The sequence below is a fragment of the Hyla sarda genome, chromosome 3 (assembly GCF_029499605.1).
Source record: "Hyla sarda isolate aHylSar1 chromosome 3, aHylSar1.hap1, whole genome shotgun sequence".
NCBI lineage: Eukaryota > Metazoa > Chordata > Amphibia > Anura > Hylidae > Hyla > Hyla sarda.
The window spans coordinates 333,428,221-333,453,406 of NC_079191.1; the positions used below are offsets into that span (position 1 = coordinate 333,428,221).

At 37.1% G+C, this 25,186-nt stretch overlaps 1 protein-coding gene across 1 annotated transcript in view; it reads left to right on the plus strand.

Annotated features, from left to right (window-relative positions):
* PPP1R14C (protein phosphatase 1 regulatory inhibitor subunit 14C) overlaps positions 1 to 13,028 on the plus strand; it is a 77,241-nt gene extending 64,213 nt beyond the window's left edge. Inside the window, exon 4 of the mRNA XM_056567333.1 lies at positions 11,093 to 13,028. Coding sequence (XP_056423308.1) covers positions 11,093 to 11,167 — 75 coding nt within the window. The 3' untranslated portion in view covers positions 11,168 to 13,028. The remainder of the gene's footprint in view (positions 1 to 11,092) is intronic.
* The last annotated feature ends 12,158 nt before the right edge of the window (positions 13,029 to 25,186 follow it).

Consider the following 25,186-nt stretch of genomic DNA (forward strand, 5'->3'; position numbering starts at 1 on the left):
TGGCTCCAGTTACAAAGTCTCAGAAGCTGACTGGAATTTATGCCAAGCCAGAATTCTCCCCAGAAGGGAAGAGGACCCATCTGCATACAGCTGTTTCAGGGTGCTTGCCCCTCGTCAGTAAAGAGCAGGGTGTTCCTGCTGCAGATGGGTCCTCTTCCCTTCTGAGGAGAATTCTGGCTTGGCATAAATCCAAATCCGCTTCTGAGACTTTGTAACTGGAGCCAGAGCTGATCTTGGGGCACGCTACCTGAGAAGGTGGTGTGATGAGTTACTTTGCATACTTCTTACCCAGAAAGCCCGCGGAGTGCTAATGGCCTTTTTGAATCTGTTTTACACCAGAAGCGGTGTTCCTCTGGCTGAGGAAAATACTTGACCCCTTAAACTAGTCGCAAGCCCCTCATCCTTCGCTAAGCCAGAACACCCTGCTCTGTACTGACGAGGGGCAAGCACCCCAAAACAGCTGTCTGCAGATGCGTCCTCTTCCCTTCTGGGGAGAATTCTGGCTTGGCATATATCCCAATCAGCTTCTGAGACTTTGTAACTGGAGCCAGAGCTGATCTTAGGGCACGCTACCTGAGAAGGTGGTGTCATGAGTTACTTTGCATTATATGTGTGTGTGTATATATATATAAGTAACTCATGATACCACCTTCTCAGGTAGCGTGCCATATATATATATATATATTATAATTTGATATATAAAATAATTATAATTTTTTTTTATAATTAGTAGTGGAAAAGACTGCAGTACACAGGACGTTCTCCAGTAAAAAGTGAATTTATTCCATAAAACAGCAAGCAAAAAGAAAGCTTTCTTTTTGCTTGCTGTTTTATGGAATAAATTCACTTTTTACTGGAGAACGTCCTGTGTACTGCAGTCTTTTCCACAACTATTCAAGTTGGGGCTCCTAACCAGTGCCTCTGTGACGGCGTGCACCTTCTTTTGTATCTTTTACTACCCTGGTGAATGTGCTGCTTTTTCCTACTATTTATATTATTTATTTATATATATATATTATATTATATTATATTATATTATATATTATATATTATATATTATATAATATTATTTTATATTATATTATATTATTTTATATTATATTATATTATTTTATATTATATTATATTATTTTATATTATATTATATTATTTTATATTATATTATATTATATATTATATTATATATTATATTATATTATATTTTATATTATATTATATTATATTTTATATTATATTTTATATTATATTATATTATATTTTATATTATATTTTATATTATATTATATTTTATATTATATTATATTATATATTATATATTATATTATATTATATATTATATTATATTATATATTATATTATATTATATATTATATTATATTATATTATTTTATATTATATTATTTTATATTATATTATATTATATTATATATTATATTATATTATATTATATTTTATATTATATTATATTATATTTTATATTATATTTTATATTATATTTTATATTATATTATATATTATATTATATATTATATATTATATTATATTATATATTATATTATATTATATATTATATTATATTATATATTATATTATATTATATATTATATTATATTATATTATTTTATATTATATTATATTATATTATATTATATTTTATATTATATTATATTATATTTTATATTATATTATATTATATTTTATATTATATATTATATTATATTATATTTTATATTATATTTTATATTATATTATATTTTATATTATATTATATATTATATATTATATTATATTATATTATATATTATATTATATTATATTATATTATTTTATATTATATTATTTTATATTATATTATATTATATTATATTTTATATTATATTATATTATATTATATTTTATATTATATTATATTATATTTTATATTATATTTTATATTATATTATATTTTATATTTTATATTATATTATATTTTATATTATATTATATTTTATATTATATTTTTTATATTATATTATATTATATATTATATTATATTATATTATATTTTATATTATATTATATTATATTATATATTATATTATATTATATTTTATATTATATTATATTATATATTATATTATATTATATTATATTTTATATTATATTTTATATTATATTATATTTTATATTATATTATATTTTATATTATATTTTATATTATATTATATTTTATATTATATTTTATATTATATTTTATATTATATTATATTATATATTATATATTATATTATATTATATTATATATTATATTATATTATATATTATATTATATATTATATTATATTATATTATATATTATATTATATTATATTATTTTATATTATATTATTTTATATTATATTATATTATATTATATTTTATATTATATTATATTATATTTTATATTATATTATATTATATTTTATATTATATTTTATATTATATTATATTTTATATTATATTTTATATTATATTATATTTTATATTATATTATATTATATATTATATATTATATTATATTATATATTATATTATATTATATATTATATTATATTATAGTATATTATTTTATATTATATTATTTTATATTATATTATATTATATTATTTTATATTTTATATTATATTATATTATATTTTATATTATATTATATTTTATATTATATTTTATATTATATTATATTTTATATTATATTTTATATTATATTATATTTTATATTATATTATATTATATATTATATATTATATTATATTATATTATATATTATATTATATTATATATTATATTATATTATATATTATATTATATTATATTATTTTATATTATATTATTTTATATTATATTATATTATATTATATTATATTTTATATTATATTATATTATATTTTATATTATATTATATTATATTTTATATTATATTTTATATTATATTATATTTTATATTTTATATTATATTATATTTTATATTATATTATATTTTATATTATATTATATTTTATATTATATTATATTATATTATATATTATATTATATTATATTTTATATTATATTTTATATTATATTATAATGCAGTAAATTCTATATTACATGCGTCCTCGTGCCACCCATCACATGTAACTCGTAACTTGCCCACGGGTGAGATGGTGAGAGCCCGCAGAAACTGCTCGGCCGACCCAGATTTTAGACGGGAGATATGTGAAATTTCTTCCCGTCTTCAAGCCCGTGGGTACCAGTCTCGGGACATAGAGAGGGGCATTAATGTTGCCTCGAACAAAAATAGGGCGCTGTTGATCTCTCCCTCCTACAATAAGACACAAGGTACCCAGAAGACCCCTGATTCCCCGGTGGTCTTCTGTACCAGGTATAGTCTAGAATATAAACGGATCTGTAACATCATACATAAATATATGCCCATTGTCTTATGTGATTCTGCCTTTCAAGGGGTATTCCCTACAGGATATAAATGTATATCCAGAAGGGCCCCGACTATCGGTCAGAGTATTTCACCCAGTCTATTTTCTACACAGCAGATATCACAACCAACCTGGCTACGCTATATGGGGTCCTACAGGTGTGGACACAACAGGTGCGTGTGTTGCGGTTTTATGCAAAATTCAAATTCGGTGGTTTCAACCACTACGGGCGACACCCATAAAATTAATGCTTATATCAACTGCAACACACCGAACGTTGTTTATGTCCTTACCTGCAGAGACTGTAATTTACAATACGTGGGGTGCACTTCCACTCCACTGAAAGTCCGTATCCGAAAACACATCTCGGATATACCCCATTTCAATTCAAGACATATCTCTATGGTCTCGAGACATATAGCCGAGGTGCATGCCGGCAATACGTCATCCCTTATACTACAGGGGCTAGAACGAGTTAGCCCACCTGTGAGGGGTGGCAATGTCAAGCTCAAACTCCTGGACCGAGAGGTCTATTGGATCTTGAGATTGGACAGTCGTGTCCCTCGGGGCCTTAATAAAAGGATGGACACCATCCTTCATTACTAGTGGTCTTTGGCTGGAGATTAATTTAGCTCTGTTCCTCCTATTTGCTTTATTGAAATGCTCTTTTCTGTACGGGTACTCCATACTTAAGTTTATTTAGGTTTTGCTCCTTCCATTTAAGTGATGTTGTCTTTCCTATTCAAATTTCCCTTGTTCCTCTCAATCAGGATGCTCATGACCATTTTACCATGGGCTTTCTGACCTCTCTCCCCTGTCCCCTCCCCCAATCCTTTTCCTTGACCGGTTCTAGCATCCCAAACCATCTAGCTATTTGCTGATCCTGTACGAGTATCTATGTTAGGGTTTCATAGGATACAGTATCCTTTCTCTTGTGAGAAAGTTATTGGTATATACTATTTCATCATATCATGTATTTACTTATGTATAGCGAATTACATCTCTTTATCATATATAAATAAATAGTAATACCATGTAATTCACTGCTTATCGTTTAACAATTTCTTTTTCTTTGTCCTTTCCTTATGAAACCCCTAACATAGTACATTCCTTTCATTTCTTCTCTCCCTTTTGGGAGTAGCCTTAGAATAAGATTATATATTGTATTATTGATCCTTTTTTAAAATATTTCACTTACGTGTAATAAAAGTTATTGTTTTTATTGATCTTTTGTATTATCTAAGATTGTAACCTTTCTCCGTCACGTGGGGGTGATCATGCATGGTCCTTTTTCTTCTTTTTCTCTTTTTTCTTCTTTCTTTTCTTGCTTCACCTTCTTTTTATTTTTATTTTCCTTGCTTTTTTGTCTCCGCTTTTTTCTTTTCACTTTTTCATTCTCCGGGCTTTACTCATCCCCCCCACGTCACGGAGAGAGGAGGAGGACCCTATTCAGGTGCGGCCGGATTACTGGTCGGCATTTGAAGGGCCACCTATATAAGGTTTGTACTCACTGTATACTAGTGTATGACTAAGGTCCAACCTTAGGACCGAAACGCGTCACCTTGTCATGTTCTACGTGTCTTTTTGGCTATTGGAATAAACATCCAGTTCCTTTTCATTCGCGCTGGACATTCTGCTTTTTCTTGTCAATTCCAGTCGGCGTTGCCCACGCCGGTCCTGGCGCGACGGGCTGAGGGAGTGAGCTGGACTATACACTTCTTTGTTTGCAGTCACACGTGGGGCCAAGCCCTTGCTCCTCCCGACCTCTGGAGATTTGAATTACTAGCGTCATGGCCGAAGAATTAGACCATGTACCACCAGAGGTCCGCCCGACAAGATCGGAACGGATGATGAAGATATTTAACGCCACAGATCAAAGTACATGTGAGAACATTGACTTACGGATCAGCATGAACAAGCTAGAGGAAGCCCTCTCCACTGAAACCAGAATTTGGTGGGACCTGTCTACTCTTAAAAAATACGAGGAGCAGCAGATGATCCCTAGAGGGCTCCGTATAAGAAAATTTCCTACGACAATATTTTCGGAACAATTCCGGTCGGAATGGAATCAGTTGTTATCGGACTTTTCTCTACGGTTTATGCGCTTGATTATAGCACATGAAGAAACCGCTCTACAAGGGGTTAATGATCAAATCCAAGCCCTGAAGCAGGCACTTACCCCATTTGAACAACATCCTCTGTATGCTGAATTAAACGCCAAAATCACTGCTAATTTGGCTCAGATGGAGGAAAGTATTACGGACATTAAACACAAAAAATTTCTCCGCGATCTACAAGACTACAAAACGGACAGTGTCTTTCTATGGCCGAATACACAGATGGGTCAATCAACGCCACGCTCTATCCTGAAAAATAATAATAGGAACAAGAAACGTGGGCGTAAAGCTCGTGCCAGAAAAGTGAGCTTCTGTGATACAGACGCCGAGTCTATCACCTCCGCATCTGAGGCTGAGGATTCATTCCAGCAACATAAGGATATGCAACAAGCCTCACAGAGCACACCAGCACCCATAACGACCCGGGACCAGTATGCATCTGCCCGTCCAAAAAACGCCGGAGGGCGGGGAAGAAACACAGGTCAAGACGTCCGGAGATCACAAAGGAACAAGAGGTAACCACCATACCTATTTACAACTTGTCTGCAAAGGTGTTCACGGCCGATCAACTATCTGTTATGTCTAAAGGACTGACGTTTGCTCCCTCGGTACACTTTGATCTTTATCGAACTCTCTTGGACATCAATAAGTTTGTCCGTAACATTACCGTCAAGAGACATTTTTATAATATCTCTAAAAATAATCCTGATACGTGGGTCGATGCCAGCACGGACCTGTATAATGACATGCAACCTACCCCTGTAGAATCTGATTGTGAAATCTCTAATATATTATCTATGCATGATGATCCTAGTGTTGTGTCATCCATTCCCCCATGTTTGCCTACGCCTGTTTGCAATAGTGGGGAGGTTGCACTTACCTTTAGGGATCTGGTTTCGGTCTCTGAGCTGCAGGAGCTCCGGTCTTCCGAATTTCGGTCCGGACCTCCTGCATTTCCGACACCGAATCCGGACTTCTACCCCATTGGCTCTCGTACCGCTTCACTGGATTTATTCCAGGAAGCGGTGGAGAGGGATCTTACTAAATTGGCCAGACAGGCTAATACAGGGAAATTTAACCACAATCTCACTCACAGGGAGAGAACAGCTCTATCTCAATTAACAGATATGGGAGACATAATTGTCCGCCAGGCGGACAAGGGGGGAGCTGTGGTCATTCTGGATGCTGGTCTGTATGCTAAAGTCAATATGTCTATGCTATCTGACATCAATACATACAGGCCACTCCGGAGTGACCCCACTCAAATCTATAAACGTGAACTAAGTGCACTTGTGGATCTTGGAGTTAAGCATAATATTTTTTCCAAAAAGCAGGCGGAATATATGATTGTGGAGGACCCCGTGGTCCCCATTTTCCACTCCTTACCCAAGATCCACAAGTGTGTTTTTCCTCCCCCAATGAGGCCTATCGTTGCGGGGATATCCTCCCTCAACGAACGCCTTTGCGCTTGGGTTCATGCTTCCCTGCAGCCTTTGATTGCACACATGCCGGGATACATCAAGGACAGCGGCCATGTTCTACATATGATGAACCAGATAAAGTGGAGTGATTCATACCGATGGATTACAACTGATGTTGTCTCACTATATTCTGTTATCCCCCACTCTCTGGCTCTTCAGGCTTTAACATGGTTCCTTATCACATACTCTGATTATTCTCATACAGTACAGGAGTATATCATTCAGGCGGTGGACTACCTGTTACACCATAATTTCTTCATGTTTGATCACCATTTCTTTCTGCAGGTGACGGGAGCATCTATGGGGGCGAAATTCTCCCCCTCTCTCGCTAACATCTATATGTGTTGGTGGGAGAGGGGGACAATCTTCACCCCATCCAATCCATTTTTGTCGTGCATAACCTGGTATGGCCGCTACATAGATGATATTCTTATCATCTGGAGTTCCGATGTGGCGGCCATACCGGATTTCTGCACGTACATCAATGAGAATTCTCTCAACTTGAGGTTCACTCTTAATCATGAGGTGTCCATGGTTAGTTTTCTTGACTTGCATTTGATGGGTGATAATGAGGGATGCTGTGTGAAAACTGCTACATTTCGTAAAAAAACTGCAGTAAATTCTATATTACATGCGTCCTCGTGCCACCCATCACATGTAACTCGTAACTTGCCCACGGGTGAGATGGTGAGAGCCCGCAGAAACTGCTCGGCCGACCCAGATTTTAGACGGGAGATATGTGAAATTTCTTCCCGTCTTCAAGCCCGTGGGTACCAGTCTCGGGACATAGAGAGGGGCATTAATGTTGCCTCGAACAAAAATAGGGCGCTGTTGATCTCTCCCTCCTACAATAAGACACAAGGTACCCAGAAGACCCCTGATTCCCCGGTGGTCTTCTGTACCAGGTATAGTCTAGAATATAAACGGATCTGTAACATCATACATAAATATATGCCCATTGTCTTATGTGATTCTGCCTTTCAAGGGGTATTCCCTACAGGATATAAATGTATATCCAGAAGGGCCCCGACTATCGGTCAGAGTATTTCACCCAGTCTATTTTCTACACAGCAGATATCACAACCAACCTGGCTACGCTATATGGGGTCCTACAGGTGTGGACACAACAGGTGCGTGTGTTGCGGTTTTATGCAAAATTCAAATTCGGTGGTTTCAACCACTACGGGCGACACCCATAAAATTAATGCTTATATCAACTGCAACACACCGAACGTTGTTTATGTCCTTACCTGCAGAGACTGTAATTTACAATACGTGGGGTGCACTTCCACTCCACTGAAAGTCCGTATCCGAAAACACATCTCGGATATACCCCATTTCAATTCAAGACATATCTCTATGGTCTCGAGACATATAGCCGAGGTGCATGCCGGCAATACGTCATCCCTTATACTACAGGGGCTAGAACGAGTTAGCCCACCTGTGAGGGGTGGCAATGTCAAGCTCAAACTCCTGGACCGAGAGGTCTATTGGATCTTGAGATTGGACAGTCGTGTCCCTCGGGGCCTTAATAAAAGGATGGACACCATCCTTCATTACTAGTGGTCTTTGGCTGGAGATTAATTTAGCTCTGTTCCTCCTATTTGCTTTATTGAAATGCTCTTTTCTGTACGGGTACTCCATACTTAAGTTTATTTAGGTTTTGCTCCTTCCATTTAAGTGATGTTGTCTTTCCTATTCAAATTTCCCTTGTTCCTCTCAATCAGGATGCTCATGACCATTTTACCATGGGCTTTCTGACCTCTCTCCCCTGTCCCCTCCCCCAATCCTTTTCCTTGACCGGTTCTAGCATCCCAAACCATCTAGCTATTTGCTGATCCTGTACGAGTATCTATGTTAGGGTTTCATAGGATACAGTATCCTTTCTCTTGTGAGAAAGTTATTGGTATATACTATTTCATCATATCATGTATTTACTTATGTATAGCGAATTACATCTCTTTATCATATATAAATAAATAGTAATACCATGTAATTCACTGCTTATCGTTTAACAATTTCTTTTTCTTTGTCCTTTCCTTATGAAACCCCTAACATAGTACATTCCTTTCATTTCTTCTCTCCCTTTTGGGAGTAGCCTTAGAATAAGATTATATATTGTATTATTGATCCTTTTTTAAAATATTTCACTTACGTGTAATAAAAGTTATTGTTTTTATTGATCTTTTGTATTATCTAAGATTGTAACCTTTCTCCGTCACGTGGGGGTGATCATGCATGGTCCTTTTTCTTCTTTTTCTCTTTTTTCTTCTTTCTTTTCTTGCTTCACCTTCTTTTTATTTTTATTTTCCTTGCTTTTTTGTCTCCGCTTTTTTCTTTTCACTTTTTCATTCTCCGGGCTTTACTCATCCCCCCCACGTCACGGAGAGAGGAGGAGGACCCTATTCAGGTGCGGCCGGATTACTGGTCGGCATTTGAAGGGCCACCTATATAAGGTTTGTACTCACTGTATACTAGTGTATGACTAAGGTCCAACCTTAGGACCGAAACGCGTCACCTTGTCATGTTCTACGTGTCTTTTTGGCTATTGGAATAAACATCCAGTTCCTTTTCATTCGCGCTGGACATTCTGCTTTTTCTTGTCAATTCCAGTCGGCGTTGCCCACGCCGGTCCTGGCGCGACGGGCTGAGGGAGTGAGCTGGACTATACACTTCTATATTATATTTTATATTATATTATATTTTATATTATATTTTATATTATATTATATTTTATATTATATTTTATATTATATTATATTTTATATTATATTATATTATATATTATATATTATATTATATTATATTATATATTATATTATATTATATATTATATTATATTATATATTATATTATATTATATTATATTATATTATATTATATTATATTATATTTTATATTATATTATATTATATTTTATATTATATTTTATATTATATTATATTTTATATTATATTATATTTTATATTATATTATATTTTATATTATATTATATTTTATATTATATTATATTTTATATTATATTATATTATATATTATATTATATTATATTTTATATTATATTATATTATATTATATTTTATATTATATTTTATATTATATTATATTTTATATTATATTTTATATTATATTATATTTTATATTATATTATATTTTATATTATATTATATTTTATATTATAGAGAAAATGGATCTTAGGTATTGATAGCCTATCCTTACACCCCGCAAAAACCCTTTAACAAATCTAAGGATAACTCCCCTATAATAGATGGGGGTCTGCCTCTTCAGTGTTTACCAGGTAAGGCTCCATGCCTCCAGTATCAGCTGAACCTGGTATTACAGGTCATCCCATTCACTTCAGTGGGGCAAGGTGCAATACTCGGTACATTTTCTACTGAATATATCTAATAATTAATATATTAGGATATATGTGTTCTGAATGGGAAGAATACTGCTGCTAGATACCCCTCCAAGGGGGAAAAAATGGTTGGTATATGAATTTCAACATGGCCGATCCTACTGCACCCCAATGGCAAATGTGAATAGAGAGAAGGATTGGACATATTCGATTGAGATATAGATATGGTCGGTTAGTCCTACTGAAAGTTAGATGGCTCCTATCTAATGTGTCTTTACTCTGGTCTCCCTCTTTGATGCCAAGCTTGAAAAGATCTGACAAAGCAGAATATACAGTATGTCCTACTATAGCTTTAGGATTGGTTGACACAACATTAGTGACAAGGGTCACAGGTGGTACATGGTGTCGGGGAGGAGGAAGAATGTTTTGTACAGTGCCTGGGACCATGTATAACAGGAGAACTGGGGGTATAATGGTGCCATAGACATGACACACTGAGCTCTCAAGACCATTATTGCTGTGGTGGGCCACCAATGAAAAAAGGTGCAAATGAGAGAAATGATAGGAGCTTTAGGTAGGTCCTGTGGGCACAGTTTATTTGAGCTTTTATTTGTTTAAACAGCCTTTAATTCTGTTGTATATCTAGATGCTGACGTGCAGGTAATGTTAAGCCACTGACATGATTGTATTTGTTTTACACTGTAGGAATTTATCAACCAACTTTTGTCGAGAATACGAGGCATGCGAAAATTGAGTCCACCTCAAAAAAAGGATATATGAATTTGCTATGGCCTCCCCTGTCTTAAAATACAGCAAGAGAATCAAGACCTCAAGACTTTTCAAGGAAACATTCTTTCTTAAGAACTCTATATATTGCTGTTTTATGGAGAGTGGGATATGCTAAGATGTAGTTCTAAACTGAATACTTGTTTTTGTGGTAGATAATAAAGTTTTTTTTTTATAATGTGTTTTTTTTCCCTTTTTATAATAGTAAACAATCTCATTAATTATGTTTTGGAGCCATTCCTATATACAGTTAAATAGTTTTCAGTTATTTTATGAAAGGTTTTTGGATTGAGCAGGGTGTTCATTTATGTAAACAATGAAATGTTGAGTATTAGGATAATCTGCTGCTTTGTCTCATCTTCATGGAACTATTAATCTTCAAGCCAAACTTACAAAATGTACCATATTAAGCTTGGCTGACAAATTTTCATCATCATTTAGAAGGGTATTTTGGGTTTAGTGTGTTATTATTGAAGGAATGATGCTGAAAACTACACTATTCTTGCCATAAAATACCAGAATTAGACATCATTTAGGAGGGTCCCATGGTTTGAGCCTCAACCAGAACACAGCCACTTATTAGGAGCATCTCTAACTCTTGTTGACTCTTAAAGCTCAACCATTCAATTACAGCCATTTATGTGAATAGTCTCTATGTAATGCTGCATGTCTCCTGCAGCAGCCACCAGACAAGGCTTTCTTCTGCAAAAATAGCTGTTTGTCAGAGATGATGTTCTCTTATCACATTTGAGAAACTTTTTGTTTTCGCATTGCACGAAAATTGTGACGAGACTGCAGTACCCAAGCAAATTCCACAAGTGAAGAAAACATGCACTTTAATATTTGGCGTTCTATTATTCAAATTCTATGCAAAAAAGTCACATAAAAACTACTATACCATACAAAATTTAAACAATATGAACTTCCCTTTTACAGTCTGGAGAACACATTTTATTTTTAAAATAAGATTTTTCATAATGAATATGTTAAAGGGGTACTCCAGCCCTAAGACTTCTTATCCCCTATTCCCTAAGACTACGTGGTTGTGAGTCTTCAGACACTGAATGATCATGGCTTCGTGCCCCTGAGACAGATGGGTGCTACATGATAGATTGCGGGGGTCCCCAGCGGCGGGACCCCCGCGATCAGACATCTTATCCCCTATCCTTTGGATAGAGGAGAAGATGTCTTAGGGCAGGAGTACCCCTTTAGGATTAGAATAAATTATCTGTAGTGAATTTCCCCATTCCGGCTTTTTCAGAACAGTGTTTGATTGGCCTTTTAGACAATTTTTATTCTGCTTTAATGGAGATAAATATGAAGGCCAAGCACTGTAAGGGTTTTGCTACCACCCCAGTACCTTTTAAACAGTTCTATTTCTTTTGTTACATATACAAGTGTGTTTGAAATGCTAAAAATAAGTGGTTGTACGTGCAAATGTTTCATGTAGCTAAAACTTCTAAACCTGACTTTTATGTTGCCAAAGGGGGGAGGGGAGGTACCTTTTAATCCTGATTCATAAGGACCTTTCAGGTTTACAATTCATTTCATGTCTAACATGGGGTAAGGTTACCAGCACTTTATTGAAGATATTTGAAATGGCGTTGAAGAGGGCGTATCACAAATTCTGTGAAATTGAGGTGTTCGGGTATGTTCACACGGATTATGAACGGAATCTCCAGTCGCAGACTTCCGCGAGCGGAGATTCCATTCTAGCCGCTCCATACTTCGGCAGTCGGAACGCGCGGCACTGCTCTGTCACCATTGACTGCTATGCAGTGTTTGCGGACTTCCGCTCAAAGAATGAACATGTTCTTTCTTTGCGCGGAACAATTTTTTATTTTTTTTTGCAAAACAAATACAGATCTTAATACATTTTAGACACTTTCATTGTTTCAGAATTGTTGATACACCCTCTGACTGCTTTAAAGCACTGCAGCTAAAATAAGCTTGTTCTGTAATGCTTCTATGGTTCTGCCAAAGTTAGAATGATTTTATAGCAATAGTTGCAAGGTTGACCCATAGTGTGAATTTATTCTTTTGTGTGTGTGTGTGATATGATGGTAGTAATTTTTTACTTTTTTTCCTCGCATAGGAATATCGCACAGAAGCCAATGCCAATAAAGCATTATATGTAAATGGTGCTCTTTAAAATGTATTTCTCAAATTGATACATTTCCAGTGTTCATCACTGGCAAGTTTTATTCTGTTTTATTTTGTATTGTTGACATTTTATTTACAATATTGCTGAAATAAAACACTGGCTGTGTGAAAGTCAGTTGTCTGTGCTTTTGTGGCTCCTTATTAAAAACCTTTTAAGAACAAACTAGAGATTTTGCCATTTCCTGTCCTTAAGTACAGTAAGAAATGTCACTGTTCTGTAAAGTTATGGTAAAAAGTATGATGGTTTGATATACAGTGGGGATCAAAAGTTTGGGCACCCCAGGTAAAAATTTGTATTAATGTGCATAAAGAATCCAAGGAAAGATGGAAAAATCTCCAAAAGGCATCAAATTACAGATTATACATTCTTATAATAGTTCAACAAAAGTTAGATTTTATTTCCATCATTTACACTTTCAAAATAACAGATCTGGAAGACCAAGAAAAATATTAGACAGAACAGCTCGCAGGATTGTGAGAAAAACCATTCAAAAACCACATTTGACTGCACAATCCCTCCAGAAAGATCTGACAGACACTGGAGTTGTGGTACACAATTCCACTATAAAGAGCTACTTGTACAAATATGGTCTTCATGGAAGAGTCATCAGAAGAAAACCTCTTCTATGTCTCACCACAAAAATCAGCATTTGAACTTTGCAAATTAGGACAACAAAACATGTGGTATTGAATGTAGATGAAAAGAGCACTGGGCACACAGGTTCCGGTCAATCTGTTTATTTGCAGGTGGAAATGCTCAGCAACACTTGTTTCGCTACTCGCAGGTAGCTTTCTCAATGCCTTTGAGAAAGCTACCTGCGAGTAGCGAAACAATTGTTGCTGAGCATTTCACCTGTAAATAAACCGATTGACTGGAACCTGTGTGCCCAGTGCTCTTTTCATCTACATTCAATTTGTTCCACTGAGAGCACCGGTTTTCAGTGCCATGAATGCCCGGAGGTTTGCGGTGTGTCCTTTGGGGATATAGTGCCAAGCAGTGCCGGCTGCTCCTTCTTACTGGAAAACATGTGGTATCTTAAATGTATGTCTGTACTTCCATAACATAGAAACATAATTTTATTCTCTGGTGCCAACAGTCAGAATGAAGTGCTGGGGGCGGGATCATCCAGCTAGAACCTAATGATGATCAAAGTTTAGTTGATTAAGCAGACTTGCAGTGGTTTCAGGTTCTACAGCTATATTACAATAAACCTCATCAAAACAGGTAATGATCTTAGCCAATAAAGGGTGGCAAAATTAAGAAAAAAAAAATTCTTAAATGAATAGAACAAAGTAGAACGTGTTATATACATTGCATCTAGAAAGTTTTCAGATCCTCTCACTTTTTATTACATTCCCCTCCCCGTCCCTATACCTTTAGAACGACAGCGTGAAAGTAGAATCTCAAAAATTTTAGCAAATTTATTAAAATGGAAAAACTAAAATTTCTCAATCCATTTGCTATGATACTCAAAATTTTGTTCTGGTGACCTCCCATTTCTCTTGATAATCTGCATAATATTTCTGCACCTTGACTGGAGTTGCCCTTGGTAATTTGACAGGATTTGGAAAGACACAGTCCTGTCTGTATAGGGTCTCACAGCTGACCGTGCATATCAGAGGAAAAAGCATGCCATGAGGTGGAAGAACTGCCTGTAGCGCCCAGACAGAATGTCATATGTGGACATATGTAAAGATGGGTTAAAAAATAAATAAATTCTGTTGCACTGAAAGTTCCCTAGGGAACAATGGCCTCCATAATTCCTAAATAGAAAAGTTCAGGGGAGAAGGGCCTTTGATAAGCAGGAGCAGCAGAGTAGCGGTAACACTGATCAATGCTATGCTATGGCATAGCATTGATCAGTATATGCAATCAGAAGATTGCATGTTGTAGCATCCTATGGGGGCTAAAAAAAAATAGTAAAGTTGTAAAAAAAAAAAATATATATATATAAATAAAAATAAATTAACTCCTTCCCTATAATATAATAATGGAATAAAAAATAATCATACATGGTAAATGTCCAAACTATTAAAATATAAGGTTAGCTAAACCACCCTTTCGTAAAAAAAAATAAAAACAAAGTCCAAAATTGTGCATTTTTGGTAATTTCATATACCATAAAAATATTAATTAAAAGCGATCAAAAAGTCCCATCAAAACAAAAATGGTACTGATAAAAACTACAGACAATGGCGCAAAAAAATGAGCCCGGATACCACCCTGTATGCGGAAAAATAAATAAGCTATAGGGGCAGAAGATGGCAATTTTAACTCCTTAACGACGAAGGACGTATATTTACGCGGTGACCCCGCGTCATATCGGGTCGGTCCCGGCGGCCATCAACGGCCGGGACCCGCGGCTAAAACAGGACATCACCGATCGCGGTGATGCCCTGTATTAACCCTTCAGACGCGGCGATCAAAGCTGACCGCCGAGTCTGAAACAAAAGTGAAACTATCCCGGCTGCTCAGTCGGGCTGTTTGGGACCGCCGCAGTGAAATCGCGGCGTCCCAAACAGCTTACAGGACACCGGGAGGGACCTTACCTGCCTCCTCTGTGTCCGATCGGAGAATGACTGCTTCCTGCCTGAGATCCAGGCAGAAGCAGTCAAGTGCCGATAACACTGATCACAGGCGTGTTAATACATGCCAGTGATCTGTGTAAAAGATCAGTGTGTGCAGTGTTATAGGTCCCTATGGGAGCTATAACACTGCAAAAAAAAGTGTTAATAATGATCATTTAACCCCTTTTCTAATAAAAGTTTGAGTCACCCCCCTTTTCCCATTAAAAAATAAGTGTAAATAAAAATAAACATATGTGGTATCGCCGCGTGCGTAAATGTCTGAACTATAAAAATATATTGTTAATTAAACCGCACGGTCAATGGCGTACACACAAAAAAAATCCAAAGTCCAAAACAGCAACATTAAAAATGAATAAAAAGTGATCAAAAAGTCTGATCAAAACAAAAATGGTACCGATAAAAACTTCAGATCACAGCGCAAAAAATTAGCCATCATACCGCCCTGTACGTGGAAAAATAAAAAAGTTATAGGCGTCAGAAGATGACATTTTTAAACGTATACATTTTCCTGCATGTAGTTATGATTTTTTTCCATAAGTACGACAAAATTAAACCTATATAAGTAGGGTATCATTTTAACCGTATAGACCTACAGAATAATAAGGTGTCATTTTTACCGAAATATGTACTGCGCAGAAACGGAAGCCCCCAAAAGTTACAAAATGGCGTTTTTTCTTCGATTTTGTCGCACAATGATTTTTTTCCCGTTTCGCCATGGATTTTTGGGTAAAATGACTAATGTCACTGCAAAGTAGAATTGGTGATGCAAAAAATAAGCCATAATATGAATTCTTAGGAGGAAAATTGAAAGTGTTATGATTATTAAAAGGTAAGGAGGAAAAAGCGAAAATGCAAAAACTGAAAAACCCAGCGTCCTTAAGGGGTTAAACATACTAATTTTCGTGCATGTAGTTTATAATTTATTTAGTTTATCACCTACATAAATTGGGTATCCTTGTAACCCTATGGACCTACAGAATAAAGATAAGGTGTCATTTTTACCAAAAAATGCACTGCGTAGAATTGGGAGCCCGCAAAATTTACAAAATGACGTTCATTTTTTTATTTCACCCCACAAAGAATTTTTTCACCGCAGGTTAACTTATAAAATAAGTGATGTCATTACAAAGTACAATTGGTGACGCAAAAAACAAGCCCTTATATGGGTCTGTAGGTGCAAAATTTAAAGCGGTATGATTTTTAGAAGGGAAGGAGGAAAAAATGAAAATGCAAAAACGAAAATTTGCTGAGTCCCCTAAGGAGTTAACTACAAGGCTGCAAAATAACAAAATGTAAAAAAATATAAAATAAAATAAAGGGGGAAAGGTCTAAAAACTTTTCAAAAGCATTGTAAACTTTTAACTTTGTTTGTTTCCCAGTCTCTTGATTGGCGTCAATAATTCTGTATTTGATTGTGTTCGCTATAGTTCCCCCAAGGTACCTGTCATATGTTGTAACTAGGGTTCAGAAAGGGCATTATCCCATCCAGGGAAACCTGGGTGAAATAAAGGGAATCCAGAAAAAAAAATGAAAAGTCCCTGGCAAGACTTAGCTTGCAAGAAAAATAATAGTCATATTATTGGGCCTAGATTTTTATGGGATTGGTAGTGAGGCCTCTCATCCCCTTTCTAGGCCACTTTAGGTTTTCAGATTATTCCAGATCAGCACAGGTGCTGAAGACAGCACATCACTAGACCTTAAAAGTAGGTAAGAGTCAGTATGCCTTTAGAGGTTATGAGGAACATGACCTGAAGTGCTAAACTTTCGTGGGACAGTTGCCATTTGTGTGAGGGAACACATTTGAATTTTAGTTTTATCAGGTGGCTGGTAGTATGCCTCCTGTATAGTGAAGGAAAGTTAACGTGTTTAGGTAGTGCTAGACAAGCAGGTTGTATGTTGTGTTTGAAAATAAAGAGCAGATGAAACCCTGCAATTCAACTGTGTCACTGTCTCAGACTACTGTTTACTGCCGCTTGCCCATCTCTACCGAGCTAAATCCCCATAGTATGTATGGAGATTAAATATCATGCATGCTTCCACCGCTTAGTTTCAGACAGAAGTATGGCCAAATATAGTTCAAGTAGTGTAGCAGGTGGTTTTTTTTGTTCATAGTGATAAAGTGTCTCTTATTCTTTTCCTTCTTTGAGAAACGCCTCGCTCAATATAATGCCTACAGCCTGCCCAGCTTAACAATCACACTATTCATTCTTCTTACTAGGTGTGATGAAAGATGGTGCTTGTGTTGACAGCTGTGAGTTTACTAGATAGTTTGATAGAAAGGAGATACATTATTGGCATTTCTTAAGAGGGAAGGAAGTCATTGTATTATACATGCGTGCTAGGTTACTCAATGCAGAGTAGACATATGGGCTAATCTTTACTGTAGTACTAATGTATTTTTCAGAAGTTTAAAAGATAAACAATTTTTCCAGATTTTTTTTTTCAGGCTGTTCATTTAATAATATTTACCCCAAAAAATAACCCTCTAGTTCTTCCATCGAGATTATTACAAAATGTGTACAGTGACCCCCTCGACCTACGATGGCCCTGACATACGATCATTTCAACATACGATTGAAGGCAGCATCAATATACGATGCTTTTGTATGTCGGGGCCATCGCATAAACAGCTATCCGGCAGCGCAGACTGCTTCAGCTGCCACCGGATAGCCGTTTACGGTGCTCTGTGTGGTCCGCTGACGATCACTTACCTGTCCTCAGAGCTCCGGCGCGTCCTCTCCTGGATCCCCTGCATCGTCGGCGCTCTCGATCGTCGTCATCACGTCGCCGCGCAGACCGTCCCGTCATCCAATAGGAGTGGCGTGCGTAGCGACGTGATGGCGGCGACGGAGAGCGAGGATGCCGGGGAAGCAGAGGCCTTGCCGGAGCATCAGGGACACCACGGGGAGGCGGCGACAGCGATGGAAGGCGACATCTCGGGCAGCGGTGACGAGCGGTGACGCTCTGGAGCGGCGGGGACAGGTGAGTACAACTTCCTCTACCAGTGGTCTTCAACCTGCGGACCACCAGATGTTGCAAAACTACAACTCCCAGCATGCCCGGACAGCCGTTGGCTTTCAGGGCATGCTGGATGTTATAGTTTTGCAACATCTGGAGGTCCGCAGGTTGTAGACCACTGTCCTATACTTTACATTGCACGGATCCCTCAACATACGATAGTTTCAACAAACGATGGTCCATTTGGAACGGATTACCATCGTATGTTGAGGGACCACTGTACATTGTGCAACATATACCGTAACTTCATTATAGCACCAACAAGGTTCTTTTTTTTATTTTGATGTAATGCCCAACCTTAGCTTTAGATGTAGCCTCTGTACGCGGATGAATGATCACAAGGAGAGAATATTTTTAGTAAACGCACAAAAGCAGACAGGGCTAGGAAAGAAGAAACTAAAACTGGCGGCCAGGCACGAGGACTAGCTCTGTATCCCATCCCATTTCTGAACTTTTGCAGATTTTATTTTTATTTTTTTTTAAATGCTTCATATCAGTATCTACTTTTGAAAGTAAGACTTTAACCCCTTCATGACCCAGCCCATTTTCACCTTCATGACCTGGGCATTTTTTGAAAATCTGACCACTGTCACTTTAAACATTAATAACTTTGGAATGCTTTTACTTATCATTCTGATTCCGAGATTGTTTTTTTCGTGACATATTCTACTTTATTTTATCGGTAAAATTTCACTGATATTTGTATCCTTCCTTGGTAAAAAATCTAAAAATGTCATGAAAATTTTGAAAATTTAGCATTTTTCTAACTTTGAAAGTCTCTGCTTGAAAGGAAAATGGATATTCCAAATAAATTACATATTGATTCACATATACAATATGTCTACTTTGTGTTTGCATTAAAAAATTGACAAGTTTTTACTTTTGGAAGACACCAGAGGGCTTCAAAGTTCCGCAGCAATTTTCCAATTTTTCTCAAGATTTTTAAAATCTTAATTTTTCAGGGACCAGTTCAGGTTGGAAGTGGATTTTAAGGATCTTCATATTAGAAATACCCCATAAATGACCCCATTATAAAAACTGCACCCCCCAAAGTATTCAAAATGACATTCAGTAAGTGTTTTAACCCTTTAGGTGTTTCACAGGAATAGCAGCCAAGTGAAGGAGAAAATTCTAAATCTTCATTTTTTACACTCACATTTTCTTGTTGACCCAATTTTTTAATTTTTACAAGGGGTAAAAGGAGAGAAATCACCCTAAAATTTGTAACCCAATTTCTCTCGAGTAAGGAAATACCTCATATGCGTATGTAAAATGTTCGGTGGGCGCAGTATAGGGCTCAGAAGGGAAGGAGCGACAATGGGATTTTGGAGAGTGAGTTTTTCTGAAAGGGTTTTTGGGGGGCATGTCCCATTTAGGAAGCCCCTATGGTGCCAGAACAGTGGACCCCCCCACATGTGACCCCATTTTGGAAACTATACCCCTCATGGAATGTAATAAGGGGTGCAGTGAGCATTTACACCCCACTGGCGTTTGACAGATATTTGAAACGGTGGACTGTGCAAATCAAAAATTTTATTTTTCATTTTCACAGACCACTGTTCCAAAAATCTGTCATACACCAGTGGGGTGTAAATGCTCACTGCACCCCTTATTACATTCCGTGAGGGGTGTAGTTTTCAAAATGGGGTCACATATGGATATTTATTGTTTTGCGTTTGTCAGAACTGCTGTAACAATCAGCCACCCCTGTGCAAATCGCCTCAAATGTACATGGTACACTCTCCCTTCTGGGCCTTGTTGTGCGCCCCCAGAGCACTTTGCACCCACATATGGGGTATCTCCGTACTCAGGAGAAATTGCATTACAAATTTAGAGGGTCTTTTTTCCCTTTTACCTCTTGTGAAAATGAAAAGTATAGGGCAACACCAGCATGTCAGTGTAAAAAATTAATTTTTTTACACTAACATGCTGGTGTAGACCCCAACTTCACCTTTTCATAAGGGGTTAAAGAAGAAAAAGCCCCCCAAAATTTGTAAGGCAATTTCTCCCGAGTACGGCGATACCCCATATGTGTCCCAAAACTGTTGCCCTGAAATACGACAGGGCTCCAAAGTGAGAGAGCGCCATGCGCATTTGAGGCCTGAATTAGGGATTTGCATAGGGGTGGACATAGGGGTATTCTACGCTAGTGATTCCCAAACAGGGTGCCTCCAGCTGTTGCAAAACTCCCAGCATGCCTGGACAGTCAATGGCTGTCCGGCAATACTGGGAGTTATTATTTTGCAACAGCTGGAGGCTCCGTTTTGGAAACAGTAGCGTACCAGACGTTTTTCATTTTTTGGGGGGAGGGGAGCTGTGTAGGGGTATGTGTATATGTAGTGTTTTTTACTTTTTATTTTAGGTTAGTGTCAGTGTAGTGTAGTGTTTTTAGGGTACAGTCACATGGGCAGAGGTTCACAGCAAGTTTGCCGCTGGAAGTTTGAGCTGCAGCGCAAAATTTGCGCCATCTCAAACTTGCAGCACTCACTGTAAACCTCCGCCCATGTGAGTGTACCCTGTACATTCACATTGGGGGGAGGGGGCAAACATCCAGCTGTTGCAAACTCCGAGCATGCCCTTTGGCTGTCCGTGCATGCTGGGAGTTGTAGTTTTGCAACAGCTGGAGGAACACTGGTTTGGAAACACTAAGTTAAGTAATAAACTTTCAAGTGTTTTGCAACCAAACTTAGTGTTTCCAAACCAGTGTGCCTCCAGCTGTTGCAAAATTACAACTCCCAGCATGCATGGTCTGTCAGTGCATACTGGGAGTTATAGTTTTGCAACAATTGCAACAGCTGGAGGCACTGAGGTAGGAAACAGACAATGTTTCCCAACTAGTGTGCCTCCAGATGTTGCAAAACTACAACTCCCAGCATGCCCAGACTGCCAAGGCATGCTGGAAGTTGTAGTTCGGCAATATCTGAAGGATCAGATGTTGCCGAACTACAACTTCCAGCATGCTTGGGCAGTCTGGGCATGCTGGGAGTTGTAGTTTTGCAACATCTGGAGGTCCACAGTTTGGAGACCACTGTATAATGGTCTCCAATCTGTGCTCTTCCAGATGTTAGAGAACTACAACTCCCAGCATGCCTGGACAGACTGAGCATGCTGAGATTTGTAGTTTTGCAACATCTGGAAGAGCACAGATTGGAGACCATTATACAGTGGTCTCCAAACTGTGGACCTCCAGATGTTGCAAAACTACAACTCCCAGCATGCCCAGAAAGCCAAAGGCTGTCTGGGCATGCTGGGAGTTGCAGTTTTGAAACTCTCAGAGGCAGCAGTGAGATCGCTTTACGGCGATCTCACTGCTGCCAATGAAGATGCCGCACTGCTGCCGGAAACTCACCTCCGGGACGCAGCGCAGCCGGGACCGCACGGAGGACGCCGGGACCGCTCGGGACACCGCTCCGACGGGTAAGTGACGCCGGGGGACGGGACAGGGACACTTAGCAGAGCGGTGTGTGTCCCGATCCCCGTGATCGGAACTCACACACCGCGCTGCTAAGTATTCTGATAGCGAAACGCTGCTATCAGCTAGTCAGATTTGACCAGCTGATAGCAGCGATTGCTGGGGGGGGGTGGGGGACGAAACCCCCCGTGGTCGCACGGTAAGATGGCTGGCTATCAGTGATAGCCACCATCTTTCCGGGCGCTGCGGGATGCCGCGAGTAGCGGCAGTAATGTCCATGACGTACCTGTATGTCATGGGTCGGGAACACCTTGCCACCCATGACGTACAGGTATGTCATAGGTCGGGAAGGGGTTAAAGGGGTATTCCAGGCCAAAACTTTTTTTTATATATATCAACTGGCTCCAGAAAGTTAAACAGATTTGTAAATTACTTCTATTAAAAAATCTTAATCCTTCCAATAGTTATTAGCTTCTGAAGTTGAGTTGTTGTTTTCTGTCTAACTGCTCTCTGATGACTCACGTCCCGGGAGCTGTGCAGTTCCTATGGGGATATTTTCCCATCATGCACAGCTTCCGGGACGTGACATCATCATTGAGCAGTTAGACAGAAAACTTCAGAAGCTAATAACTATTGGAAGAATTAAGATTTTTTAATAGAAGTAATTTACAAATCTGTTTAACTTTCTGGAGCCAGTTGATATATATAAAAAAAAGGTTTTGCCTGGAATACCCCTTTAAATTTGCAATTCTCACACTGGCTGATAATCGTAACAATAAAACGATACTATCTGTTCTGTAGAAATCACATCTAATCAGTCATCTGATTACCATCACACACAGTATTACAATGAGAGTTGACACAGGATCCACCATTCCCAATGGGTGATGGTTTCAGCAACCCTACTTCCCTTACGAGCACAATGTATTCTGCACAGGTAAACTTTCAATGGGCACTGTCTAAATCAAAACATTTAGCAACAGTCGGAGGCACACTGGTTGGGAAACACTGAGATAGAGGCATCATATAGTGAAGAAATAGAAAACTGTCGCTCCCACCCAATCGTTTGTCGTTGAAATATTTTTATTCTATGTATGGGTATATGAAAAGAAAACTGCAATTTAGCAAATTTTGGAAGGTTTTGTTTTCACGCTGTACACTTTACTGTAAAAATTACATTTTATTTATTCTGTGGGTCAATACAATTAAAATGATACCCATGTTATGTTTTTCTATCATTGTACCGCTTTAAAAAAATCTCAAACTATTTTAACAAAATTAGTATGTTTGAAATTGCCCTATTTTGACCACCTATAACTTTCAAGTTTTTCCGTTTACGGGGCGGTATGAGGGTTAATTTTTTGTATCTGTAGTTTTTATCGGTACCACTTTTGCTTAAATTTTACTTTTAAGTCACTTTTTATTTATTTATTTATTTTTGGGGGGGGGGAATAAAATGTGACAAAAAAAGTAGCAATTTGGGACTTTTTTTCTTTTTTGCGTTTACGCCGTTCACCATAACAGGATATATTTTGATAGTTCAGACATTGACGCATATCAAATATGTTTATTAAATTTTTTTTACGCCTTGGGAAAAAAGGACGATTTACATTTTTATTGGGGAGGCGATTTTTTAAATTTTTTAAACCTTTTTTTAACACTTTTTATGCCCCATAGGGGACTATCTATAGCAATCATTTGATTGCTAATACTGTTCAGTGCTATGCATAGGCATAGCACTGATCAGTGTTATCGGCGATCTTCTGCTCTAGTCTACTCGATCTCAGACCAGAGCAGAAGACTCCAGGAGACGGACAGATATTATAGATGGTTGAATCATTCATTTTAAGTGCCGCATGCCGTGATCTTTATTGTTCGCGGCATCTGAGGGGTTAATGGAGGGCATCTTGCTGATGTCCGCCATTACTGGTGGGTCCCTGGCTACTTGCGAGCACCAGTCCGATTAAGTCTCACCACACCATGGTGTACATTTATGTCCGATGTTGTTAAGCGGTTAAGGTTTTAGCCAGTGGGATCTATATAATAAAAAAAAAAACAGATGAAATTATTTTTTTGCCTTGTTCTTCTATGTCATCTTCTGCTACACTAGCAATATGTGACAAGTATGTCTCAGGCTGTTTGGTGAATTCCCCCTGTCAGAAATGCTGATGTCACGAATAGTGTTCAAATATTGAAATCCAAACAATGAAATAAGCGTCTGCCCCCTCCAAAATCCACACCTGTAATTTGCCTGACAGTTTGCAGGGGGATCTAAGATTCAAGGATTTTTACTTGCACAGAAATGTGAAGCTTTGGCTGGTTTCTATGCCAACGGTGTGCTAGGGCGACAATCATTTCTGAAAAGAAATCCCTGAAGTGGCAAGGCTGCCTGTCAGAAGGAGATGTCCTTTCTTTCTTCATACTTGCCCTCAGCATAAATTTATAGTTTTATTTTTATAGGTTGATTTTTCCTTAAAACCTGACGCTGAAAGCTTTAGATAGTTCCTTAAGTACTGAGAGCCCAATATACATCATTAATGGAGCTACCACAGGCTGGCACAGATGTGGCGGAACAATGTGAGATGTCATAGATCTATGTAGAGAACTGTGATTATTCTGTTCTTTACTCACTTCTTTTTGTGTGCCAAATAGTTATGAAAGCAGGCCTTGTTTGCTTGATAACGTGGAAAGGATATGCTAGTTCATTTGATTTATTAAAAAATGCCATTGCTTTGTAATAGCGGCTTTGAAACTGTATGGAAAGAGCCTACAGCAAAGAATGAGGACATGTAGTCAACAAGTGGGATTGCTTAATTGTAATGACGTCTCAG